Source organism: Megalops cyprinoides, chromosome 12, assembly GCF_013368585.1.
Source record: "Megalops cyprinoides isolate fMegCyp1 chromosome 12, fMegCyp1.pri, whole genome shotgun sequence".
In the NCBI taxonomy this organism is placed as follows: Eukaryota; Metazoa; Chordata; class Actinopteri; order Elopiformes; family Megalopidae; genus Megalops; species Megalops cyprinoides.
This window is the reverse complement of record NC_050594.1, coordinates 1856571-1876948: the sequence shown is the minus strand read 5'-3', so window position 1 is coordinate 1876948 and position 20378 is coordinate 1856571. Positions and strand designations below refer to the sequence as shown.

Below are 20378 nucleotides of genomic sequence, written 5' to 3'. Positions count from 1 at the left end.
GCAGTACTGTTTCACATATGGCACTCCATGGCTATGATTCTGAAAGACGTAAACCCCTGAATGAAGGGGTCTGTTCAGCTGCAGGGGTTCGTCTGAGGGTTTTGCCCTGATCTTTGAAGGAACTGGAGCCCAGAGTCCTGATCAGAGTATACTGTACTCTGCTTGTCTTTCTGAAGGACAACTATCACAATTTACGGGGGCTTTATATGTACTGTAATTTTGAAAAATCAGAATTTAGTTGTTTCAATACATATTCTCTGGGTTTTTATTGAAGTGGCAACACGTGAAAAATGACTTCCTCAAAGGCCCAACAATGTGTCATACGAAATTCTAAATAGTAAACTGCAGATATGGATGAAAATGGGTCCATAATTCCTGTTATTTCCTTTCATGTGTCTACACAGGAAGTGGTGCCACCATACCTGGCCACCTCTCCCATCCTGTCCGAGGCCGCGGCCCTGATGGAGGCCCAGCTGGGTAAGGGCTCCTGCCGAAAATCTGACCCCGCAGCCGGGCCCCCCGTCCAGACCCTGGGCCCCTTGCAGTCCGCGGGGGAGAACGGGTTGGCGAAGAAGAGGAGGAAGAGGAGGAGGAAGAGCAAGGTGGAGAGCGGGAGGTGGGAGGACAGCGGAGACCTGTCCGAGGAGGAGGACATGTTTCCCATCGACATGAGCTCCGACGAGGAGGAGGAGGCAGAGAGCAGCGGCGTGTGCAGAGGGGAGAGGTGAGGGAGCGGTCACTCTGCCCTGCTCTTTACCCGTTTACCAGTAGCCTTTTTAGCCATTTTCACTGCTAACTGCCGGCCATCTGAGGCTAAGTGCAGCTGAGCCAGGTTAGCACTGGAACGGGAGACAGCCTGGATCTTCAAGTGGGAGTTACATGGACCAAGCAGAAACCAGTGGCTCAGCGCAGGAATGGGGACACTGAACTACAGATCCCATGGTGCCAGGAGTAGGGACATTACCCAGGATCCTCTCTGATATGAATGTGTAGAGTCCTGTCCTTTCACTGTATCTTTCCTTGTGTGAGCTCTGAAAGCACCAGCCCATGTGTGAGGGCTTGTTCACTGAGGAGCTAATCTGTTTATGTGCGTGTTTTTCTAGGTTATCTGCGTTTCTTCTACAAATTAGATTGCTGAGGCAATAAAAAGGGAATGAGGCAGCATGTCAGCTTTCTGACAGGACTCGGTGGGGGTGGGACTAATTAAATTAAGTTTATTACATTTGAAGAAAAATTTCAAAGGACTTCGCTGAGCTCAGATTGTAATGGAAGCATTGATGTTTTTCTCTGCTTCGAGTTAGGTATGAATAAGCAGTTTAAACTCTTCTAATTCTCTTACACCTAAATATACCTAAAAATACACATAATGTATTAAGGCACAGTATTTTTCATCCTACCTGGAGGAGGTTTAGTAAAAACCTGGCAGACACATTTTGTGCGGTATTCTGCATATGATTAACAGATGGTTGCAGCAATGCTGCTTGGCAAAGCCCAAATGCTACGTGTGAGCTTAGAAGCGCTCTGTTATCTGAGTGCTGAATTGCTTCACCTCTGAGAGCAAACAGCTCTGAATCTGCAGCAGCCCACTGTGGTGCCAGCATCAGGTGTCCTCTGCTGCGGATCCGCCAGCTCAGCCTGGCTGGCAGAAATAACGGGATTCGCAGCGAGAAACCGGCACATGCTCCCTGAGGCAGGCTGTGTCACGTGTGTGTGAGTCAGGGCTGGCAGCGCTGCCCAGGGACGCCCACCCCAGGGGTGAGAGGTACACAGACATACAGACGCAGGCAGATTTCTCACAATGAAAACAAGGCGGGACTAAGACCAGGCTGTCCTTCAGTAACCCTGAGTCCTGAGTGGATTTGTTCTGCTCTCTGGCTGATTGTACATGAGAAATAAAGGTTCTGGATCTGTAAAGCCTGGAGTGAGTGTAGGGTCTGTTCTTTGCCTCTGTGTCCTGGGCATATCACGGGGGTGTGTGTCCTAGGTGGTGTGTCCTGAGGCATATTCTGGAGGACGTGTCCTGGGGGGGTGTGTCCTGTAGGGGGGGTGTTCTGGGGTGTGTTCTGGGGGTGTGTCCTGCTGTTTACACAGCCAAAGTGCAGGCGAGGGGAGACAGGAGAGCAGCTACACTGCAGGAGTCAGCAGCTGCCTCTCACTGGCCCGGCCGTGAGAATGTTTTCCAGAAGCTTCAGAAACATGGCCAGCTGCACTCAGAGTCCTGGCAGGCCTGAGTGATGCTTGCCTGCCTTACGTTTTCCCAACATGCACTTCTGTCTGTCACTCTTTCAGTGGCCGTGACTTTTCAAATCCATATTTTCTTGGAAAATACATTATTTCCTGCCAGAAAAACCCTGCTATTGCTCATAAATTTTGACACAACAAAATAAACTGTGCAGAATCTTGACTCATACTCTCCCTCCCTGTTACAATGGGCTCTTTGTCAAATGCCCAGAGTGCCTTTGACACCAGCAGTTACTTTGAGAGAATATAAACAGCGAAACAAGACCAACATGTCAATTTTTCCTTTTCATTTAGAAGGGACTGAAAGACAAACGCTGGGCTCCCAGAGCGAGAATGCCAGCTCCATGTCCCTCCGTCCTCCCTCACGCTGGAGGAGTTCCAGAGGAGGTCTTTACAAACCCCACAATGCACTCTGTCCCGCTGAATAATGACCCTCTTTTTCCAAGAGTCCTGCACATTCCCTGAGCCAGCTTGTGAAGATCCAGGCTGACTCGGACCTTTAAAGAGTTTCTCTCATTATTAATTTTTGCGTGTGTGTGTGTTTGTCTTTTCCAGGACTTCGCTGCGCGACCCCTACACGGAACAGAGCCCCATGGGTACCTTCTCCAGCCGGACGTTTGATCAGAGCGCAGTGTACACATGCTCGGAAGGGGACTGGACTCACATTGAGGGGTAGGTCAGAGGGGAACGCTCTAACCCGAAGCCACACGCAGGTGACTCAGTGGGACGATAATTATTTATTTTAAAGGACTGTCTTGTAAAGGTCAGCTTATACCTCTGGAGGTATAAAAAGTGTGGTAAAAATTCAATGATCAATTTTGTGTAGTGGGATCTTTTATATTGCATATAAGATGGCAGAGGTCTGTGTTTAATAGAACTATAGCCAGTAGGCATCACTCAATTTAAAAAGTGCAGTTTTAAATGTGCATAAGATATATCTCACTAAAGCACAAAAGTGTAAAAGTAAAATTCCATCAAGGAGGTCCACAGTGTGTAAAACGCTTTGTGCATTTGCATTGAGTTACTAAAAAACAAATTCCTAACACTTAAACTGACGTTTAAAAAGGGTAACTAAGCTGAGCAAAAACTGTCCTCGCTGCTGCTGCCGCTGCTGCAGGGTCTGTGTTCTCTCGCGCCCTCTGCGTCTGGGCACGAGTGTGGAATGCATGCTGGCGTGATCGTTATCATACTCATCATTATGACTTCTGTATGCATGCGGGTCCCAAATAATGAATTTTCCCTAAAAGGCAACTGACACACAAGGCAGTATATATATATGAGCAAAGTTATGAGAAATCTCTCTCTCTCTTTCTCCCTCTCTCCCCCTCTCCCCCTCTTCCCCCATCTCCCCCTCTTCCCCCATCTCCCCCTCTCCCTCTCTCCCCCTCTCCCCCTCTTCCCCCATCTCCCCCTCTCCCCCTCTTCCCCCCCCTCTCCCTCTCTCCCCCTCTCCCCCCATCTCCCCCTCTCCCCCTCTCCCCCTCTTCCCCCATCTCCCCCTCTCCCCCTCTTCCCCCATCTCCCCCTCTCTCCCCCTCTCCCCCTCTTCCCCCATCTCCCCCTCTTCCCCCATCTCCCCCCCTCTCCCCCTCTTCCCCCATCTCCCCCTCCCCCTCTCCCCCTTCCTCCCTCTCCCTTTCTCCCTCTCTCCCTCTCCCTCTCCCTCTCCCTCTCCCCCTCCCTCTCCCCCTCCCTCTCCCCCTCCCCCCTTTCTCCCCCTCTCCCTCTCCCCCTCCCTCTCCCCCTCCCCCTCTCCCTCTCCCCCTCCCCCTCCCCCTCTCCCCCTCCCTCTCCCCCTCTCCCCCTTTCTCCCTCTCCCCCTCTCCCCCTTTCTCCCTCTCCCCCTTTCTCCCTTTCCCCCTCTCCTTCTCCCTCTCCCCCTCTCCCCCTCTCCCCCTCCCTCTTTCTCCCTCTCTCTTCCTCCCTCTCCCTCTCCCTCTCCCTCTCTCTTTCTCTCTTCCTCCCTCTCCCCCTCTCCCTCCCCTTCTCCCTCTCTCTTTCTCTCTTCCCCCATCTCCCTCTCTCCCTCTCTCCCTCTCCCTCTCCCTCTCCCTCTCCCTCCCCTTCTCCCTCTCTCTTTCTCTCTTCCTCCCTCTCCCTCTCCCTCTCTCCCTCTCCCTCTCCAGCGCAATGCCTGAGCGGCCGTCCCACACCTGCGGTTTGCCGATTCCTGCAGGGGAAGGCCTGTCTGCATCCTGCCCCCCGCAGCCCACCTTCCTCCTGGCTCCGCAAAGGTATCCGACTCCCTTTCTCCCTCTCCTAACCTCCACCATCATCCCCTCCCAACCTCACTGTCCCCTCCTAACCTCCACCCGCCCTCCCCTCCTAACTTCACTGTGCACACCCCCCCCCCCCCCCCCAGCAGCAGCTGAATGGCCGCTTGCCTCACTCCCATCACCACACATGTGGTTTTGCTGTTTGTTGTTTTGCTGCTGAACAGTGCAGAGTGCTGCTTGAGATAAGACTGAGTCTGTCACCGGACTCTGCTTACACTGCTGAGAGATGCTGGAGCGGCACAGCTGGCAGAACGGGTGCAGAAATGAGAGCGCTTTCACATGGAGCTCACTCACTCAGCACTCTGACCTTTACTATGGCAATAATAACAGCTAATTCTCTTTACTCATTAGAGGAAGTGAGTAGTCTGAGATACACTCACACAACCTCTCCCTAGTCTCATCATGTCAGCAGAGACACTGACAGGAATGGTCTGCAATAATTGAATGTCTCTCTTACAACATAAATTATGATTAATTCAGATCCCTTAAGATAAATCAGATATATAACTACTCATGGTAGATCAGGGCTACTAAACTCTGTTCATCGAGGGCTACAGTAAGCTTAACACATTTTTAAACAATGACCCCTTTCCCTGAGGAGGGAAGGTACTTCTGTTAAAACAGTGGTATATTGACTTTGGTGAGACCATATGCAGCTGCTGCACACCCTGCCATCCTGACCGCCTGTCTCTCTTCCCCCCCCCAGTGACTCCCGCTCCTCCACCCCGAAGAGCGACTCTGAGCTGGACACCAAACGCTCAGACAACCCGGAGATCCTGTGGGCCTGGGGTGAACTGCCCCACCCTGCCCAGGTACTGAGACCGCCCTGCTGTTACCGAGAGCCACTGGGCAAAGCTGCACAGAGTCAGTCACTAACGCGTGCAGTGAGGTTTCGTATGCACCAGCACATACAGGAACCGTGCAGGAACTGGTCTGCAGCACACTTCTCACATGAATGAGCAGAAAAAGAGTAAACATAAAAAAATCCAATAATAATAAAAAAAAAACCCAAACCCCAAAACCCCAAACAAAGAAACCAGCCCAAGCAAACAGCAGGAACCAAGTGAGCCTCTCTCCTTCTCTCCAGCCACACCTGTACTTAATCAGCCTTCAATTAGTCAGGTGTGGCTCGTTAGCCAATAGGCTGGTTCTCAGACAAATTACCAACATGTGAACAATTAACAAATGACTAACACACAGTTAGGAGGAGGTGACGGCTCTCCTTCACAGTAATCATTTGGCAGATGCTCTTATCCAGAGTGACTTACAGTAGTACTCTCTGTAGGATTGGGGGAAGAAGCAGTTGGTGGTTGGTAGTACGTTGATATCAGGAGCTGAGGATAAGCACAGAGCTCCAGCTGCTGGGGTTTGTAACGGTGATCTCCCCTCCTCTCCCCTCCTCTCCCCTCCTCTCCCCTCCTCTCCCCATCCCTCCCCTCCTCTCCCCTCCTCTCCCCATCCCTCCCCATCCCTCCCCTCCTCTCCCCTCCTCTCCCCTCCTCTCCCCATCCCTCCCCTCCTCTCCCCTCCTCTCCCCTCCTCTCCCCATCTCTCCCCTCCTCTCCCCTCCTCTCCCCATCTCTCCCCTCCTCTCCCCTCCTCTCCCCATCCCTCCCCATCCCTCCCCTCCTCTCCCCTCCTCTCCCCATCCCTCCCCATCCCTCCCCATCCCTCCCCTCCTCTCCCCTCCTCTCCCCATCCCTCCCCATCCCTCCCCATCCCTCCCCTCCTCTCCCCTCCTCTCCCCATCCCTCCCCTCCTCTCCCCTCCTCTCCCCTCCTCTCCCCATCCCTCCGCAGCCGCCCTTCTTCCCCATCCAGCCAGAGGAGCCAGCAATGGCCCCCGTGTCTGTCCCGGTGTCCGTCCCGGTGTCTGTCCCGGTGTCTGTCCCGGTGGCTGTCCCGGTGGCTGTCCCGGTGTCTGACAGCGCCCACTTCAGGGTGATCCCTGAGGGCCGCGCCCCCGAACCCCAGGCCGACTGCCTCCCCTCCATCACTCTCTCCGTGCCCGAGGCGGGAGGGGGGGAGGCCGGAGCCTCTGCGGGACCCGAGGCCGAGGGCATGAGGGGCACCCCCGGCCTGCTGTCCGAGCTGGAGGAGGGGGCACACAGCCTCACCTCCTCCTGTCCAATCAGCAAGACCGACTCGCCCTCCAAGAGGAAAGGTACTGCAGCGATCCGATTGGCTGTGAAGCTGATAAGAGAGATGACACAGGAAGCAGTGATTGGTTATATTGGAATCTCCTGCTTTCATTGGCTGCTATAGAATAACCCCGGTGTGTTTCTTCCCAGAGAAAAGATGCCGTCATCTCGGAGAGGATGGGGTTTACCTGGATGACATCACAGAACTGGAGCCGGAGGTGGCTGCTCTGTACTTCCCTAAAAGGTAAAACACCAACGCCACTGCATGCCAGAGGACATTTAATGCTCTCCTCCGGAATGCACTCGAACAGGGCCATAAATAGGAGTCTTCGGTTACCCAAGGGCAAAGTGTGGTCGAGTGTGATAACTATGTAATGACCAAATTAAGGTGTGATGATTCATGTTTGAAAATGAACACACAAACACATGCTGGGTGCTGAAACTGATGTAAGCTCTCCCGTCTCGTAGTAACGGGGGTGGCAGCATAAAGACCAGTCTAGAGTGTGGGGCGCGGAGCGCTAACCAGTCACCGCAGTCAGTCAGCTCCGGGGTGGACAGCGGCGTCGACAGCTACTCTGACCAGATAGGGGACCTGCCCTCTATCGCCATCTCTCTTTGTGGAGGGCTAACTGACAACAGGGAGATCACTAAAGGTCAGCATGGGACTTCCATGACTTCAGTATGCTGCTGTTAAGATATGTTTTTGTATTAATTGTTGCAGCAGACAGATGTGTTTAATTGTGTTTTTTTGCTTGTGACTGTTTTCCACAAACATGATTTTATTATCTGGGACAAGAGTATCTTTGAATATGAATTATGAATCATCTGAATATTGTTAGACACTGAGTCACAATTCCTTTGATACAAAATAACTGTATAACCCTGGGGATGCTCTGTAAATAATTTATGGCTTCTTGTCCTTACAGAACAATTCCAGGCAAAGGCAATATCCTACCAACAGTTTTCTGAAAATCCAGCCCTCATTGATGACCCAAACCTTGTGGTCAAGATTGGAACCAAGTAAATACATTTTGATGATTTTGCTCCTGTATTGAATGGCTCCTTAAGACAGCCTTTTTGTTTCAGAGGCATGGAATGTAGTTCCTTACACAGAGTGTCAGTGGTTAATGACCATGTTATCTAAGGCATGAAGGCAACAATCCAAACATGATCTAAATCATATCAGTGGTCTGGCAGCTCTGTACTTTGGCTGCTTTTGAGGTCACAACGTAAATTATTATTTTTTATGCAGCTTTTCGCTGGGTGAACCCTGTGTGTCCAGTTCTCAGTGGTTTGGAGAGGTCACCGCCTGCACACTCGTGTATCAGGAGTCTGTATGCTGGGGTCTGCGGTCTCTCTGTGTTCAGAGATGTGGAGACTAAACAGGAAACATCCCCTCTCCCTCCTGCAGGTACTACAACTGGACCACGGCCGCACCGCTGATGCTCGCTATGCAGGCCTTCCAGAAGCCTCTTCCAAAGGTACTGATCATGTGACAGGAAGCAAGGTCGCAGAGAGGTCAGGGGAAGGTCAGAGGGCAGCAGTCTGTCACAGCCCCCTCTTTGTTCTCGAAAGTATTGAGATCCATGTGTGTTAAAAGTCAGGCAGGGTCATGTGATTTATGGTGCTTGCAAGCATATCACACGCCCCCTGCTGGTGGATACTGTAAATGCGCATCACAAAGTCACTCCATTTGCGATTATTGACATTCTGAGTTTCCTGCTTTGATTGTGTGGCTGCCTATGATGTGTGAGCATATTCCTGTTTGCTCTCACCTGTAAGTCTACAGGGTGTGCTCAGATTCAGCTCACTATTCATGTTAAAGAAGTAGAATGTTTTCAGCATGTTTTCCTTGTCTTTTTGTGCTTATCTAAAGATGAATGTTTAATGCAGTATACCAATCTAAACAACACAGCACTAATATTAGCAAGATCAGCATGAAACATATGATCTGTGTTTTCATTAAAGTAAATTTTTGACAAACTTTTCCTTTTATAATGTGTTATACTGTAATGTTAAACGACGCCAGGGCTATTTGTCTCCTCACTGTTGATGTGTCAGCTTCCATGTTTTGCCAAACTGTAACGTGAAGGTCCCTGAAAGTCGAGTAAACCTGTTTCTTCCCCCTGCTTTCTCCTTCTGGTTTTGTCACACTTTAATTTTCCCATCTGTCCCCTCGTTCCCAAGTATTCCTGCCTCAGTTATGTGTATTCTGCTTTGGGTTTCTTCTCCTACTGTATGCCCGGTGTCTTTTCCTCCAGCCCTGTACGTCTCTCTCCTCACTTCCACCGCAGTGGGTTGTGTGTCGCATGCTCGTGTTTGCGTGTCCATTGGCGCCCCCTTTTGGTTTTGGTTTTGGTTGCGTTTTGGTCGTGTCAGGGAATTCTGTGCGTTTGCTTCAGGCCACGGTGGAGAGCATCATGAAGGAGAAGATGCCGAAAAAAGGAGGCCGCTGGTGGTTCTCGTGGCGTGGGAGGGCCAGCGTTAAGGCGGTACGCTCTCACCCCGCAGACAGGCAGGGGGCGCTGTAGAGCGCCTGCAGAACCCAACGATACCTCATTCATGATGAACATTATGATCCAGTGCTAGTGAAGCTGTGGTGTGGTGGTCAGAGAAAAATATTAACAATATTAGTATGGTAATATTAACATCACTGTTGTCTTTGCACAGTTAAGGAACCTAATTTGAACTATTTTAGTGAATGTTCAGCTGTATGATTGGACAAGATGTAAAAATGTAAACTGTGCCAGTTTTCCTAAATTAGTGCCTAACGTGTTAGTAACAAAGTAATAAAATAATTCATGGAGCAATCATATTTTATCTCACCTGAAAAAGCAGTGGATTTTACCTCTGTTTTACTGTATGTGAGCTGTGAGTGTTTGTCTGAATCTGGTTCTGTTGTGATAGGAATCCGCTTCAGGAGAGGGAGAGAGTGCAGTGCAGGCTGGGAAGATGGCGTCTGTAAACAGGTACTGCTGAGCTCCAACCAACCCCCCCACCACTCCAAAAAAAGTGTGTAATATGTACATGTACAGCATACGAATGTGATGATGGAGATCAGGAGTATTCTGTGTAGGCCTTGCCTCCATCATTTGAGTGCACGGTGGGTGATTTTGGCTTTGATCTGCGCTGTTGCTGCAGGCAGAAGGAGGAGTCTTCCTCCAGTGATGAAGACTCCCGGGCGCTGAGGCTGGGCTCCGCCCCCATGCAGCCTGAAGCCCTGCTCAGCCCGGGCAGCGTGTGCTACAGGAAGACCCTCCGTCTTACTTCCGAGCAGCTGGTGAGCGCCTCCGGCAGACAGAGTACACCCGCTCTTACAGATTACACCCGCTTTTACAGAGTACACCCGCATTTACAGATTACACCCGGTTTTACAGAGTACACCTGCTCTTATAGATTACACCCGCTTTTACAGAGTACACCCGCATTTACAGATTACAGCCAGAAATCCCAAAACAGGACTCTGCTACAGAGCTGGGTATCAGTTTTGTAAAGGGCTGTATAGTTTTTGGTTTGGGGTGTTTGTATGGCCAGCGGAGACAGGCCCTCACGCTCTCTGCCCTGTCCCAGCTGAGCCTGCAGCTGAAGGACGGCCCCAACGACGTGGTGTTCAGCGTCACCACGCAGTACCAGGGCACCTGCCGCTGTGAGGGCACCATCTACCTGTGGAACTGGGACGACAAGATCATCATCTCCGACATCGACGGCACCATCACCAGGTACAGGGGCGTGGCCTGGGGGCCGGAGGGCATGGCTGTGAAGGAGAGTTTTTTTTTTTGGTTAATTGTTCATGTGTATAAGGATCTGTGTATTGACATTTTCATCTTAGCATAACTGAGATCCTTTCAATGAACTGCAGTCAAACTATCGATTGTTTACCTGCAATCACCTGATTGTGCTTATAAGTCATTGGCTGTTTGATTGTGGTTGACCAGCCATTGGTAATGAGCCTCGCCTGCCTAATTAAGGACAGGTTAAATACAGGTGTGTGGCTGGATGGTTTATTATTTTTCAGCAGTTTGGCTCTGCGCTCTGGGCTTAAGGCTGGTTCTGTTTGTTGGGTTTTTTCATTTGTTTACTCTTTCTGTCCATTTTGTGAGTGGTGCTAGCCAGCTTCTGTACAATGGCCTTTGGGTCTCTGACTGATGTGGCACAGTGACAGTGTAGCATAGCCCTCCAGGCTGCAGGTTTGAATCACTAGTGGAACTTTGCTGTGGTACTGCAGAGCTAGATTCTCAGTCTGAATTAATTCAGTCAGTTACATAAAAGCGGTCTGTTTAAAATGAGCAAAATGTAAGTGGACCTGAATAAAGCTAAGGTTCTCTTGTTGACCTCAGGTTTTTTTGCCATTAAAACTTTTCATTCCGTGCGTGGTTCTGTAGTTGTTATCCAATATTACATCACACACATCAAAACTCAGGCCTGTTTCACTGGGAAAGAGAACCTCTTCCTGCTGTGAAGTGCTCTGTTCATGGCTGCTGCATGCCGCAGTGTCTCAGTGACCTGGGGGTGTCTGAAATTGCCCCTCTCTTACAGGTCTGACACCCTGGGGCACATTCTGCCAACACTGGGCAAAGACTGGACCCATCAGGGCATCGCACGGCTCTACCACAGAGTCAGCCAGTAAGTACAGAGTCAGGAAAATGGCTCCTACACCGGTTCCTACAACCTTTAGGACCAAACTCTGATTCCACAGATTCATATCCACACACTACCCCAGGCCTACGTGGGTGACATCATGGCCCCATGTTCTAGAGCAGGGATAGCCAGGCTGTTTTCTCTGTACACCTTTAATTTCAGTTTTCTATGCAGATAAGGACGAGCCAGCTCAGCCTGTAATTACCATGCATCAGAGGGCAAACCATGTTTGCTGTTGGTCTGGCCCTGTAGCGCATTAAAGAAGTAAGAAACATTAATAAAGGGCCTTGATGTATTGGAACCTCACTATCAAAAATCTTGGACTGCGCCTGAACTGTAAAGTACAGCAGGAGTTATTGATTATTGGTTATGTGTCTCTTCCCTGTTGATGTGTCAGCTCCAATGTACTTATTTAAGAAGAATCCCTTCTTCCAGGTCTGCAGTACATGTCTAGACATGCAGCATAATTGCCTTTCACTACAGCTCTTAAACGTGTTTACTGTGGCCCTGAGGCTGAGTTCTCTCCTGTCCTACAGAAACGGGTATAAGTTCATGTACTGCTCGGCGCGGGCCATAGGCCTTGCGGGGATAACGAGGGGGTACCTGCACTGGGTGAACGAGAGGGGCACCATGCTGCCCCAGGGCCCAGTCCTCCTCAGTCCCAGCAGCCTCCTCTCTGCCCTGCACAGGTGAGCTGCCCGATCGCTTACCGTCACTGGCTGTGATTCCACCTCCATCTCCATGACCGAAGACTGTCTGCACAGAACTGCATTTCCCAGAATCCTCTGTTCTCAGCCTTTGTTTTTTTTCTCTGTTTACTTCAGAGAAGTTATTGAAAAGAAACCGGAGAAGTTTAAAGTGGAGTGTCTGACAGACATCAAACACCTGTTCTACCCCAACACCCAGCCCTTCTACGCTGCATTTGGGAATAGGGCAACGGTACGGATGGTTTAAACACGTCATATGAAGTGCAAAAAAACAGATGTAATATAGGCATAATGCAGAATTTACAGGTGTGAATTCTGCATTTTGACTTTCTAATAGATTACTTCAACATATCATGGTGAATGAAGTCTGCAATGTTTACTTTTTCTGGTTTAATGTTATGCTGCACAACTGAACTGCAACTTTAAAATTCACGTTTCCTAGGATGTGTATTCCTATAAGGAAGTTGGAGTTCCATTAAACAGAATATTCACTGTGAACCCAAAAGGAGAACTGATCCAAGAGCACGCCAAGACTAATATATCATCGTAAGTACAGAGGACCTTGCTAGCTAACCATTCTCTGTCTCTGATCTATACACAGATTTTAAGAGCCTCACCATGTTCTGTTCTCCGTCCCTGATCTGGGCTCAGATTTTTAGCGCATACAGGTCAGCCCTGCATGGTTCTCTCCTCTGTGTCTCCCCCAGGTACGGGCGTCTGTGCGAGGTGGTGGATCACGTCTTCCCCCTGATAATCCGAGGAAACTCCTCAGACTTCCCCTGTTCCGACACCTTCAGCCACTTCACCTACTGGAGGGACCAGCTGCCAGAGGTGGACAACCAGGAGGAAGACCTGAGGGGCAGCTGAACCCAGCTGTGCTGCGCAGACATGTGCAGACGTACGCAGACATGCGCATCCCTGCGCAGACGCTGGTCAGAGGCCTGCAGGAGTAGGCAGGAACATGAACATGCTGACAGCTGCTTTGCATCAGGATAGCATCAGTATACCTCTACGCACAAGCAAAAGAGCACTTTTTCCCTCAACATATCAGCATATCAGCATTTATTATCCTAATTTGATTCCTATTGCTATTTGCTCTTAGGGTGAAAAGGCAAATCTAGATACTACTTTTATAGTTTCAATTATCTGTGCAAGAGATGAGATGTGCATTTAGAGAAAGCTTCTGCTTTGTGTCAGACGGCGAACCATACTGCCTTCACAGTCACGCTGGCTCTCTCTGTGCCAAACCTGCGTTCCCACAGAGGAAGCGCACAGCTGCACTTTAGTGTGGAACCTCCTCACAGCGCTGCTGGCTGGAGTGAAGCTCTTCGTAGCCTTGCTGTGGTAACGGTCAGCAGGTCACAGAAGAGCAGGACACAGAGCTGTTGTCATTTCTCCTCTGAGAGACGTATGCGGCAGAAACTGTTCTCAGCGCAGCGTTTCAGCCACAGAAACAAAGGCGGTCTAAGATGTGAGCAGTCAGTAACTACTCGCCACTGGCTATTGAAACCCTGTGAACTCCACAGGCATTAATGCATTCTGTCTTTAGCACAATACCATAAGGAGCAAGCCAAGTACTACAGGAATATAAACACAATGATGAAAGGACAGAGCCTGCAAACTGGTTAATTGACTTTCTCACTCATTAATCATTAAATTGAATGACATGCAGATTCAAAAAGGACACAAAGGAAAGTCATTGGTCCTCTCTGGTTGCTCATGTGTATGCAGAGTGTGTATTGTGGATAATGAAAGTATTACATTTGTACTTAATAATTTGTCAGCTACTAAGAAGTGTTATTGTGATAATATATAAACTAAAAGCACTGTGAAAATGAGAATATATAGAGAGAATATACTGTTATATGTAAATGAAAATGTGTCAATCAAATTACAGTAAAATGATTGTGCCAATAGTTATTTCTACCAAGGCCACTGTGTCAGCTAGGTAGCGTTCTTCAAATGATATTGAATAGTATTTTAGAGAAGATCCATTTCAAATATCCATTTCAAAATGCATTCTTATTCCTTCTAAAGTTTCCATATGTAGCACCAATTTAACACTGTCAAATACAACAACGATCAATGCAAATTCCTGTTCGATAGCACAATAGCCCAGACCATTAAAAAAATGAAATATTTGTTATCTGTTCTTAAGTGTTGGGGCAAAGCAGAAGAGACGACTTTGTCCATATCGGATAAACTGTTCAAGGAAAACTCAGGGTCAGCTATACCGTGTAGATGTTTGTGAGAAAACAAATTATTTTAGGCACTCGGTTATGTTCTCGGAAAGCCAGTGTGTGTGGTGAATATGCATGACAGAGGGGTAGTTACCACTGAAAATGCTGTGTGTTATGGTACAGCCACAGGGTGTTTGTGCCACCTATACTCCATTCAGGGTGGATTATCCTAGAGATGATCCCAGGAACATAACATTCAAAGTGATGTAATTAGTATAACAACTTATTTATGAAATTATTTTATTTTTGTAAAAGAGAATGTGTGGAACTGTCTTTTCTGTCTGACCCTTGAAGAACTTGAATAGTTACGCGTTTCCAGTGTGCTGTGAATGGACTGTATATTCTAATTTGAGGCAACACTGGTATGGTGCCAACTTTGAAAGAGAATTGTATATATTGTAAATATGTGAAGTTTATTGACTGTGTACCTGACTGCAGTGTGGGATCAGTATAAGACATACTTTTTAATGTTTTTTTTTTAATTAATGCTTTAAAAATTAGTGCTTCAAAAAATGCTTCTTTCAGCTGGAGCAAACAGCCAGGGGGAAGCAGGCCCTGGACACAGCCTGGTGTTTGGCCACAGAAACGGTAGCTGGTCAAGCAGCCAGTGGCTGTGATGCACTGACTCTTTATACCCCTTCCACAGGGTCACTGTGATTCAGGTGTGTATGCATGCTGTTCTAGATGAGCAAAGCACCGTAGACTGCAAGTAAAATGACTAAGGCACTGATTTTCACCCACAAAGGCTGACCGTCCCCAAGCACCAGTAATTTCATGGTAAAACCTGCTTTTAAAATGTTGTCACACGTGTGTTAACAGGACGCGGTTCTCGTGCTGTTTTAGGTGTGTATTGTTTAGTGTGTGTTAAGAAGGTGTAATAAGGACAGTAGTGTGTATTCCACGTGTAATGAATGTGATGCAGGCAGAAGAGTATGTGTGTTTCCTGTGGAGAAGTATCGTCATGTGATATGGGAAGCCACTTTATCTTGATTTTTGCCAAATTTGTACATGAATGAACTGACCCAGGACTGAGATAGACACTGTACATGGCAAACTGTAAGAACTGCTGGATACTCTGTACATGGCTAACTGTGAGAACTGCTGGATACTCTGTACATGGCTAACTGTGAGAGCTGCTGGATACTCTGTACATGGCTAACTGTGAGAGCTGCTGGATACTCTGTACATGGCCAACTGTGAAAGCTGCTGGATACTCTGTACATGGCCAACTGTGAGAGCTGCTGGATACTCTGTACATGGCTGTGAGAGCTGCTGGATACTCTGTACATGACTAACTGTGAGAGCTGCTGGATACTCTCCTGAAGTACTAATTAATCTAATTAACCTGTTGTGCTGTGATTGAAATGGAAACTGTGATACACTGATCCAGGATCAGTTGTGCCAGCACCTTGTTCACAGGGTTTATGGGTATTCAGCAAAGCCCTGCTGTTCTCAGTACCTGGTGTAACAGGTTAATCGGTCCACACTGCAAAGGGAAATAATCTGCAGTATTTTCCAAAATTCTCCAATCCTCTGTATTGTGACCTATTCGCATATATTTCAAGTCACTGATGATGCAAGAATTGTCATGATTTCACCTTTATGTCCTCTTACTGTGCTGGCCTGCTGACAGTGTAGGCCGTGCACACGTACTCTTTCTGTGAAAGATCCTTATTTCGAGAGCGCTGCATAGCCTCGGCTGGACCTGTCATGATCTGTGATGATCTGCTGTGTTTTGCAGGAGCGGAAGAGACTAGCACAGTGTTTCTGTTGAGTGAGGTCAATGCAGTTTGTCTGTGTATTAATATGTGCATCAGTAAAAAATGAAAATGAATCACTTGTTTCCAGAGAGTTCATCAGCTGAAAAATAAATGTGAAGAAAATTTATATCACTTTTATTTGTCTGATACAACTCAAAGATTGACCAAATCTCGATCCCTCCAAGAATTCTGTTCAGTACCTCCGGTGTATCCACACGTAACCACAGTAAAGACCTACACAAAGCAAAGTCTTTACTCACATTGCAGTTTAAGACGTGTCATTGCAATCTTAAGATGTGCAACAGTGAAAGGGTGCTTAAGGCTCTACCAGAACACACAGGGAAAATGTTAAACTTGACATATCCATTTGGCACAGGCTTGCTATGTCTAATTAAATGCTTGCCCTGATTTCATGTTAAGGCATGTACACATGAAGGATATCACATGGTATGTCAAAATTTGATGTCAAATACTTCAGAAAAACTCCTTGTTCAAAATAGGAAAAAGTCATTCAATCATTCAACAGTCCTCTGTTAAAATAAATACATCTCTAGCCTGTATGCAATTCAGCAGGCATTAAACCATCATACAAAAGTACGTATTTCTCAGCTCTCCTTTACCATCAGGCTTGGCACTGTGCCCAGCTCTCCTCTCAGTCAGAGGGTGATGGAGGTTTAAAAGCTGCATGATGCAGCACCGATTGGCTCTCTCTGTCCACCAGAAAATAAAACGAGAAATAAAACTCTGAATGAAATTTCATTTCTTCAATCTTTACGGAAAATAAATGATAACTGTGTAAAGGAGTGTTTGCACATGACAGGACAGTAGGTAGATTGGCAGTAGCATGTGACCCCATCAGATAAAAATCTATACATACATGTTGCAGGTAAGGCACACACAGATTAAAAAAAAAACAAAAAAAAATTTTGCAACAGGTCAAGGTAACCAAGGCATTGTAACACTTGCAAGCTGCTTCTGCAATTCAACTCTTCATGTTAACTTCATGTTAAAGTTTGCTATGAAGTCATGAAAATTCTGAATCTCTGCAGAATAAAACATAAAAATTGACTGTTTTTTGCAATAAAATCCTGAGATATTCCTATATCCAACCATGCTAAATGGCAGTAAGACAACCATCAAATAATTACATTTATATAATATATTCCCTTTCTTATGGTCTGCATAAACATGATTCAGCATAGTTCCAGTGTGTGGATCAGAGGAGCAGATGCAGGCCGTTACGAGGAGCCCTCTGGCCTGCAGTGTTGAGTTTTAAATGCAGCCCCACTGTGGCCACAGCAGGCAGGAGCAGGCTGGGGTGCAAGACCAGGTGGGTGGGGCTGTATTGTAGGAGTGGGCAGGGGTTGAAAGCGGCAGTGGGCGGGGCACTATGGTGGAAATGGGCGGGGCAGTACGGTGGCAGTGGGAAGAGCTATAGGGTCGGGTGGGTATGACCTCACGTGCTGGTTTTCTGGTCAAACAGCTGCAGGTCGAGCTGGACCCACACCTCCCCCGTCGCCACTTCCTGCAGCAGCAGCCTGCGATTGGCCGGTCCCTTGTTCCCCAGCTCCTTCCTGATGGTTGCCACGGGAACCTCTGTGCGGCCCAGGAAGGCTGTGGGGGAGGAAGGATCAGAGAGTGAATTTCAGAGGAGAGGCGGAGTGTGTGTCACGTTTGTGTACAAAATATCTTCAGCAAGAACATTTAATTCAGAGCACCTATGATGCATTATGATTTATAATTAATGAATGCAAATACCTTTTATTTGAAAAATACAGCAGTATTAGTGAGATACCCAGAGTTAACACAGGTATGTGTATTGTGCGCTGAGTGCATACTGACCATCGGGAGCGAACTGGTCCTTCTCTAAGATGGTGATGCACAGGACATCCTGGTAGATGTCTTTGATGAAGAACTGGCAGTTGAAGTTCCACTTGGGGTTGAGAGTGTCGTTGAGGGTTCGGGAGACGTAGCACTGCTCCCCCATGGTTACCTCGCAGTAGGGGTTAGCCTTGCCTGGACAGGGAAGGGGGTTTGGTCAGCGTGTGCAGAATAACAATAACAAAAATGATGATGCACTTTAACAGGAATCTGTACTGTGGTAGTGTATGAGCACTAAAGGATGGAGAAATGTGAGGAGGAACATGTACTCCATGGGTCTAAGGGATGTTATAAAAGAGTGTCTGTGGGTGTCAGGTGAACATGTGCCCCACGAGTCACAGGTGTGTTAAAGTCCAGGATGTGTGGGTCTGAAGTGTGTTATAGTAGGGGGTGTGTGGGTCTCAGGTGTATTACAGCAGAGGGTCTCTGAGTCTCAGGTGTGTCACAGCTGGGGGTCTCTTGAGTCTCACCGTTGGGCTTGCAGGCCTTGAGCTCGATGGCCTCCAGGATGGTGATGAGCAGGCGGCCGATTCCGCTGTCATTCGAAGAGCGCCCTGAAGCCGAGGAAAAGCACACAAAACAAGGGCTGAAAAGCTAAGCATGGCCAAGCTAAAAAAACATGCATAATGTACCACAGGAAGCGCCATGCTTGTTAGGATGACAATATTTGTATGTAAATAGCTAGATGTACAGCTTCATTATACTTTTATCAAGCTAACTTGCTATAAGAAACTTTCCTGCTCATGGTTTGCCTTTACGGAATTTAGCAGGTAACAGGACAATGAGGCAAAGTTGCCCATCATCTTTCAACCAGGTTTCAAATTTTGTACAACCACATTAACAAGACTGACACAATTAATCCTCGCTATCCATGAATGCTAACACAGAGCAGCCAGTGAGAAGCCATACCCTGGTGTGTCTTTTCTCTCTTCTTATTCTCAGTCTCAATGAACTCCTCTGAAGCAGATTTTATCTTCTGAACCCAGGTTGTCCTAGTAACACAGAGAGAACAGAGAACATCACACATAAGCGCTCTAGGGACATTAAGACAGTTAATCAAAACTGCAGTAATACTGTAGAAAAACTGCTGACTAACCTCACTACCCCAGGTTAAACATATCGTAATACTGCTTTGTCACACTGTGAGAGTTGTATGTGTCTGCTGGAGAGCATGTTAGGAGAAGGATGAGGCCCATTCCCAGTCCTCCGCAGACGTGCGGCTTACCTCTCGTTCAGGTTCTCCGCCTTGAGGGTGTAAACGCGGTCGATGTGTGAGAGGTGGAATACGGGCTCCTCACTGGAGGGATCTGAGGGCAGTTTGACCAGGACCTCGTTCAGTAAGATCGGCTGAGGATGGGGGCGACACAGAGGGGAACGGAGACGGAGGAGAGGAAGGTCACAGAGCGTACAGACAGGGTTCGCTGAGAGGGAACGCCTGTACCGCTGAAACGCACTGGATCTTGTGCGATCTTCACGAAAAAGTGCGAGATGGATTCTGTGTGCGAGATACTTCTGACATACCTCTCAGAGCGATTTTGAGCGAGTGACTGCATTTATGTACAGCATTAATGAGCATATTCAATTCCATGCAGCTTTGCCAGTTTTAATTCCCCACTGCATGGGATTATGAAAAACAAACTTCTTCTATTTAGACCATTTGGGTCAAATGGTGTACCATGATGCAATTTTTGTATTATGTTGCAATCTGATGCATCTTTCAGTGTTTTGTCAAACCTGAAATCTGAACAGGAAATGTGGCTCATGCTGATATCAAACAAGCTGTCAGGAAAGCTGTGTGACTCACTGAACACCATACTGCACCAAATGTGTTTGTTGAGGCTCCCAAGGAAACAGCAATGACAAAATAAGAGGTTTTTCAAATTTTCCAAAAAGAAGACTATTACCCATACAGAAACAGGTACTGTGTGCACAGGAGGGTTAGGATGTCGGGGACGTGTTTCCACTGCGGGAGGCTCACCGTTCTGTACATCTTGAACTGCGTGTTGCACTTGGGGCTGAAGAGCTTGTCGCTCCCTGAGGAGCTGAACTGCTTGACGGAGTGCGTCAGCAGCAGGAAGTCGTTGAACAGGAAGGCCTGCAATTCCTTGCTGCCTTTGCTTTTGTACAGCTTCCCATGATGCAGCAGTTTGCGAGGACCCAGGCAGTTGGTGAGGGAGTTGAAGACCAGATTCTAGATGGGCAGATTACAGACATGATTTACGTTTTAATGGTTTAAATATTAGGCTTTTACTTAGTGTAGGAAATCTTTAGCATTATCTTTTTCACATCGATTTGTCCATGTCTTTGACTTCAAGTTTGACTGAATCTGTGGAAAATGCATCTTCCATCCAGCGTCAACATCCAATACATTTTACATTATGAAAAGCTAAGAACGATCCCATTTCACTGTGAAATGTCGCTATAGTAATAATGAATCCAGAACTGACTGGGATGGAACCAAAGGAAGCTGTCTTGAGATATGCCTACAGAAATGT

General features: G+C 47.8%; 2 protein-coding genes across 2 annotated transcripts in view; one reads left to right on the top strand and one right to left on the bottom strand.

Annotated features, from left to right (window-relative positions):
- The window catches only part of LOC118787067 (phosphatidate phosphatase LPIN1-like), a 30247-nt gene extending 15119 nt beyond the window's left edge, over positions 1 to 15128 (top strand). Inside the window, exons 4-21 of the mRNA XM_036542478.1 lie at positions 405 to 724; positions 2797 to 2913; positions 4368 to 4475; positions 5224 to 5329; positions 6317 to 6680; positions 6808 to 6901; positions 7126 to 7310; positions 7584 to 7677; positions 8069 to 8138; positions 9060 to 9149; positions 9565 to 9626; positions 9799 to 9937; positions 10228 to 10376; positions 11194 to 11280; positions 11832 to 11984; positions 12120 to 12234; positions 12445 to 12548; positions 12710 to 15128. Coding sequence (XP_036398371.1) covers positions 405 to 724; positions 2797 to 2913; positions 4368 to 4475; positions 5224 to 5329; positions 6317 to 6680; positions 6808 to 6901; positions 7126 to 7310; positions 7584 to 7677; positions 8069 to 8138; positions 9060 to 9149; positions 9565 to 9626; positions 9799 to 9937; positions 10228 to 10376; positions 11194 to 11280; positions 11832 to 11984; positions 12120 to 12234; positions 12445 to 12548; positions 12710 to 12869 — 2517 coding nt within the window. The 3' untranslated portion in view covers positions 12870 to 15128. The remainder of the gene's footprint in view (positions 1 to 404; positions 725 to 2796; positions 2914 to 4367; positions 4476 to 5223; positions 5330 to 6316; positions 6681 to 6807; positions 6902 to 7125; positions 7311 to 7583; positions 7678 to 8068; positions 8139 to 9059; positions 9150 to 9564; positions 9627 to 9798; positions 9938 to 10227; positions 10377 to 11193; positions 11281 to 11831; positions 11985 to 12119; positions 12235 to 12444; positions 12549 to 12709) is intronic.
- A 1021-nt stretch (positions 15129 to 16149) lies between these two features.
- Positions 16150 to 20378, bottom strand: part of LOC118787066 (intersectin-2-like) — a 35369-nt gene continuing 31140 nt past the window's right edge. The window contains 6 exon segments of the mRNA XM_036542476.1: positions 16150 to 17616; positions 17845 to 18018; positions 18354 to 18437; positions 18793 to 18875; positions 19109 to 19230; positions 19862 to 20074. Coding sequence (XP_036398369.1) covers positions 17459 to 17616; positions 17845 to 18018; positions 18354 to 18437; positions 18793 to 18875; positions 19109 to 19230; positions 19862 to 20074 — 834 coding nt within the window. The 3' untranslated portion in view covers positions 16150 to 17458.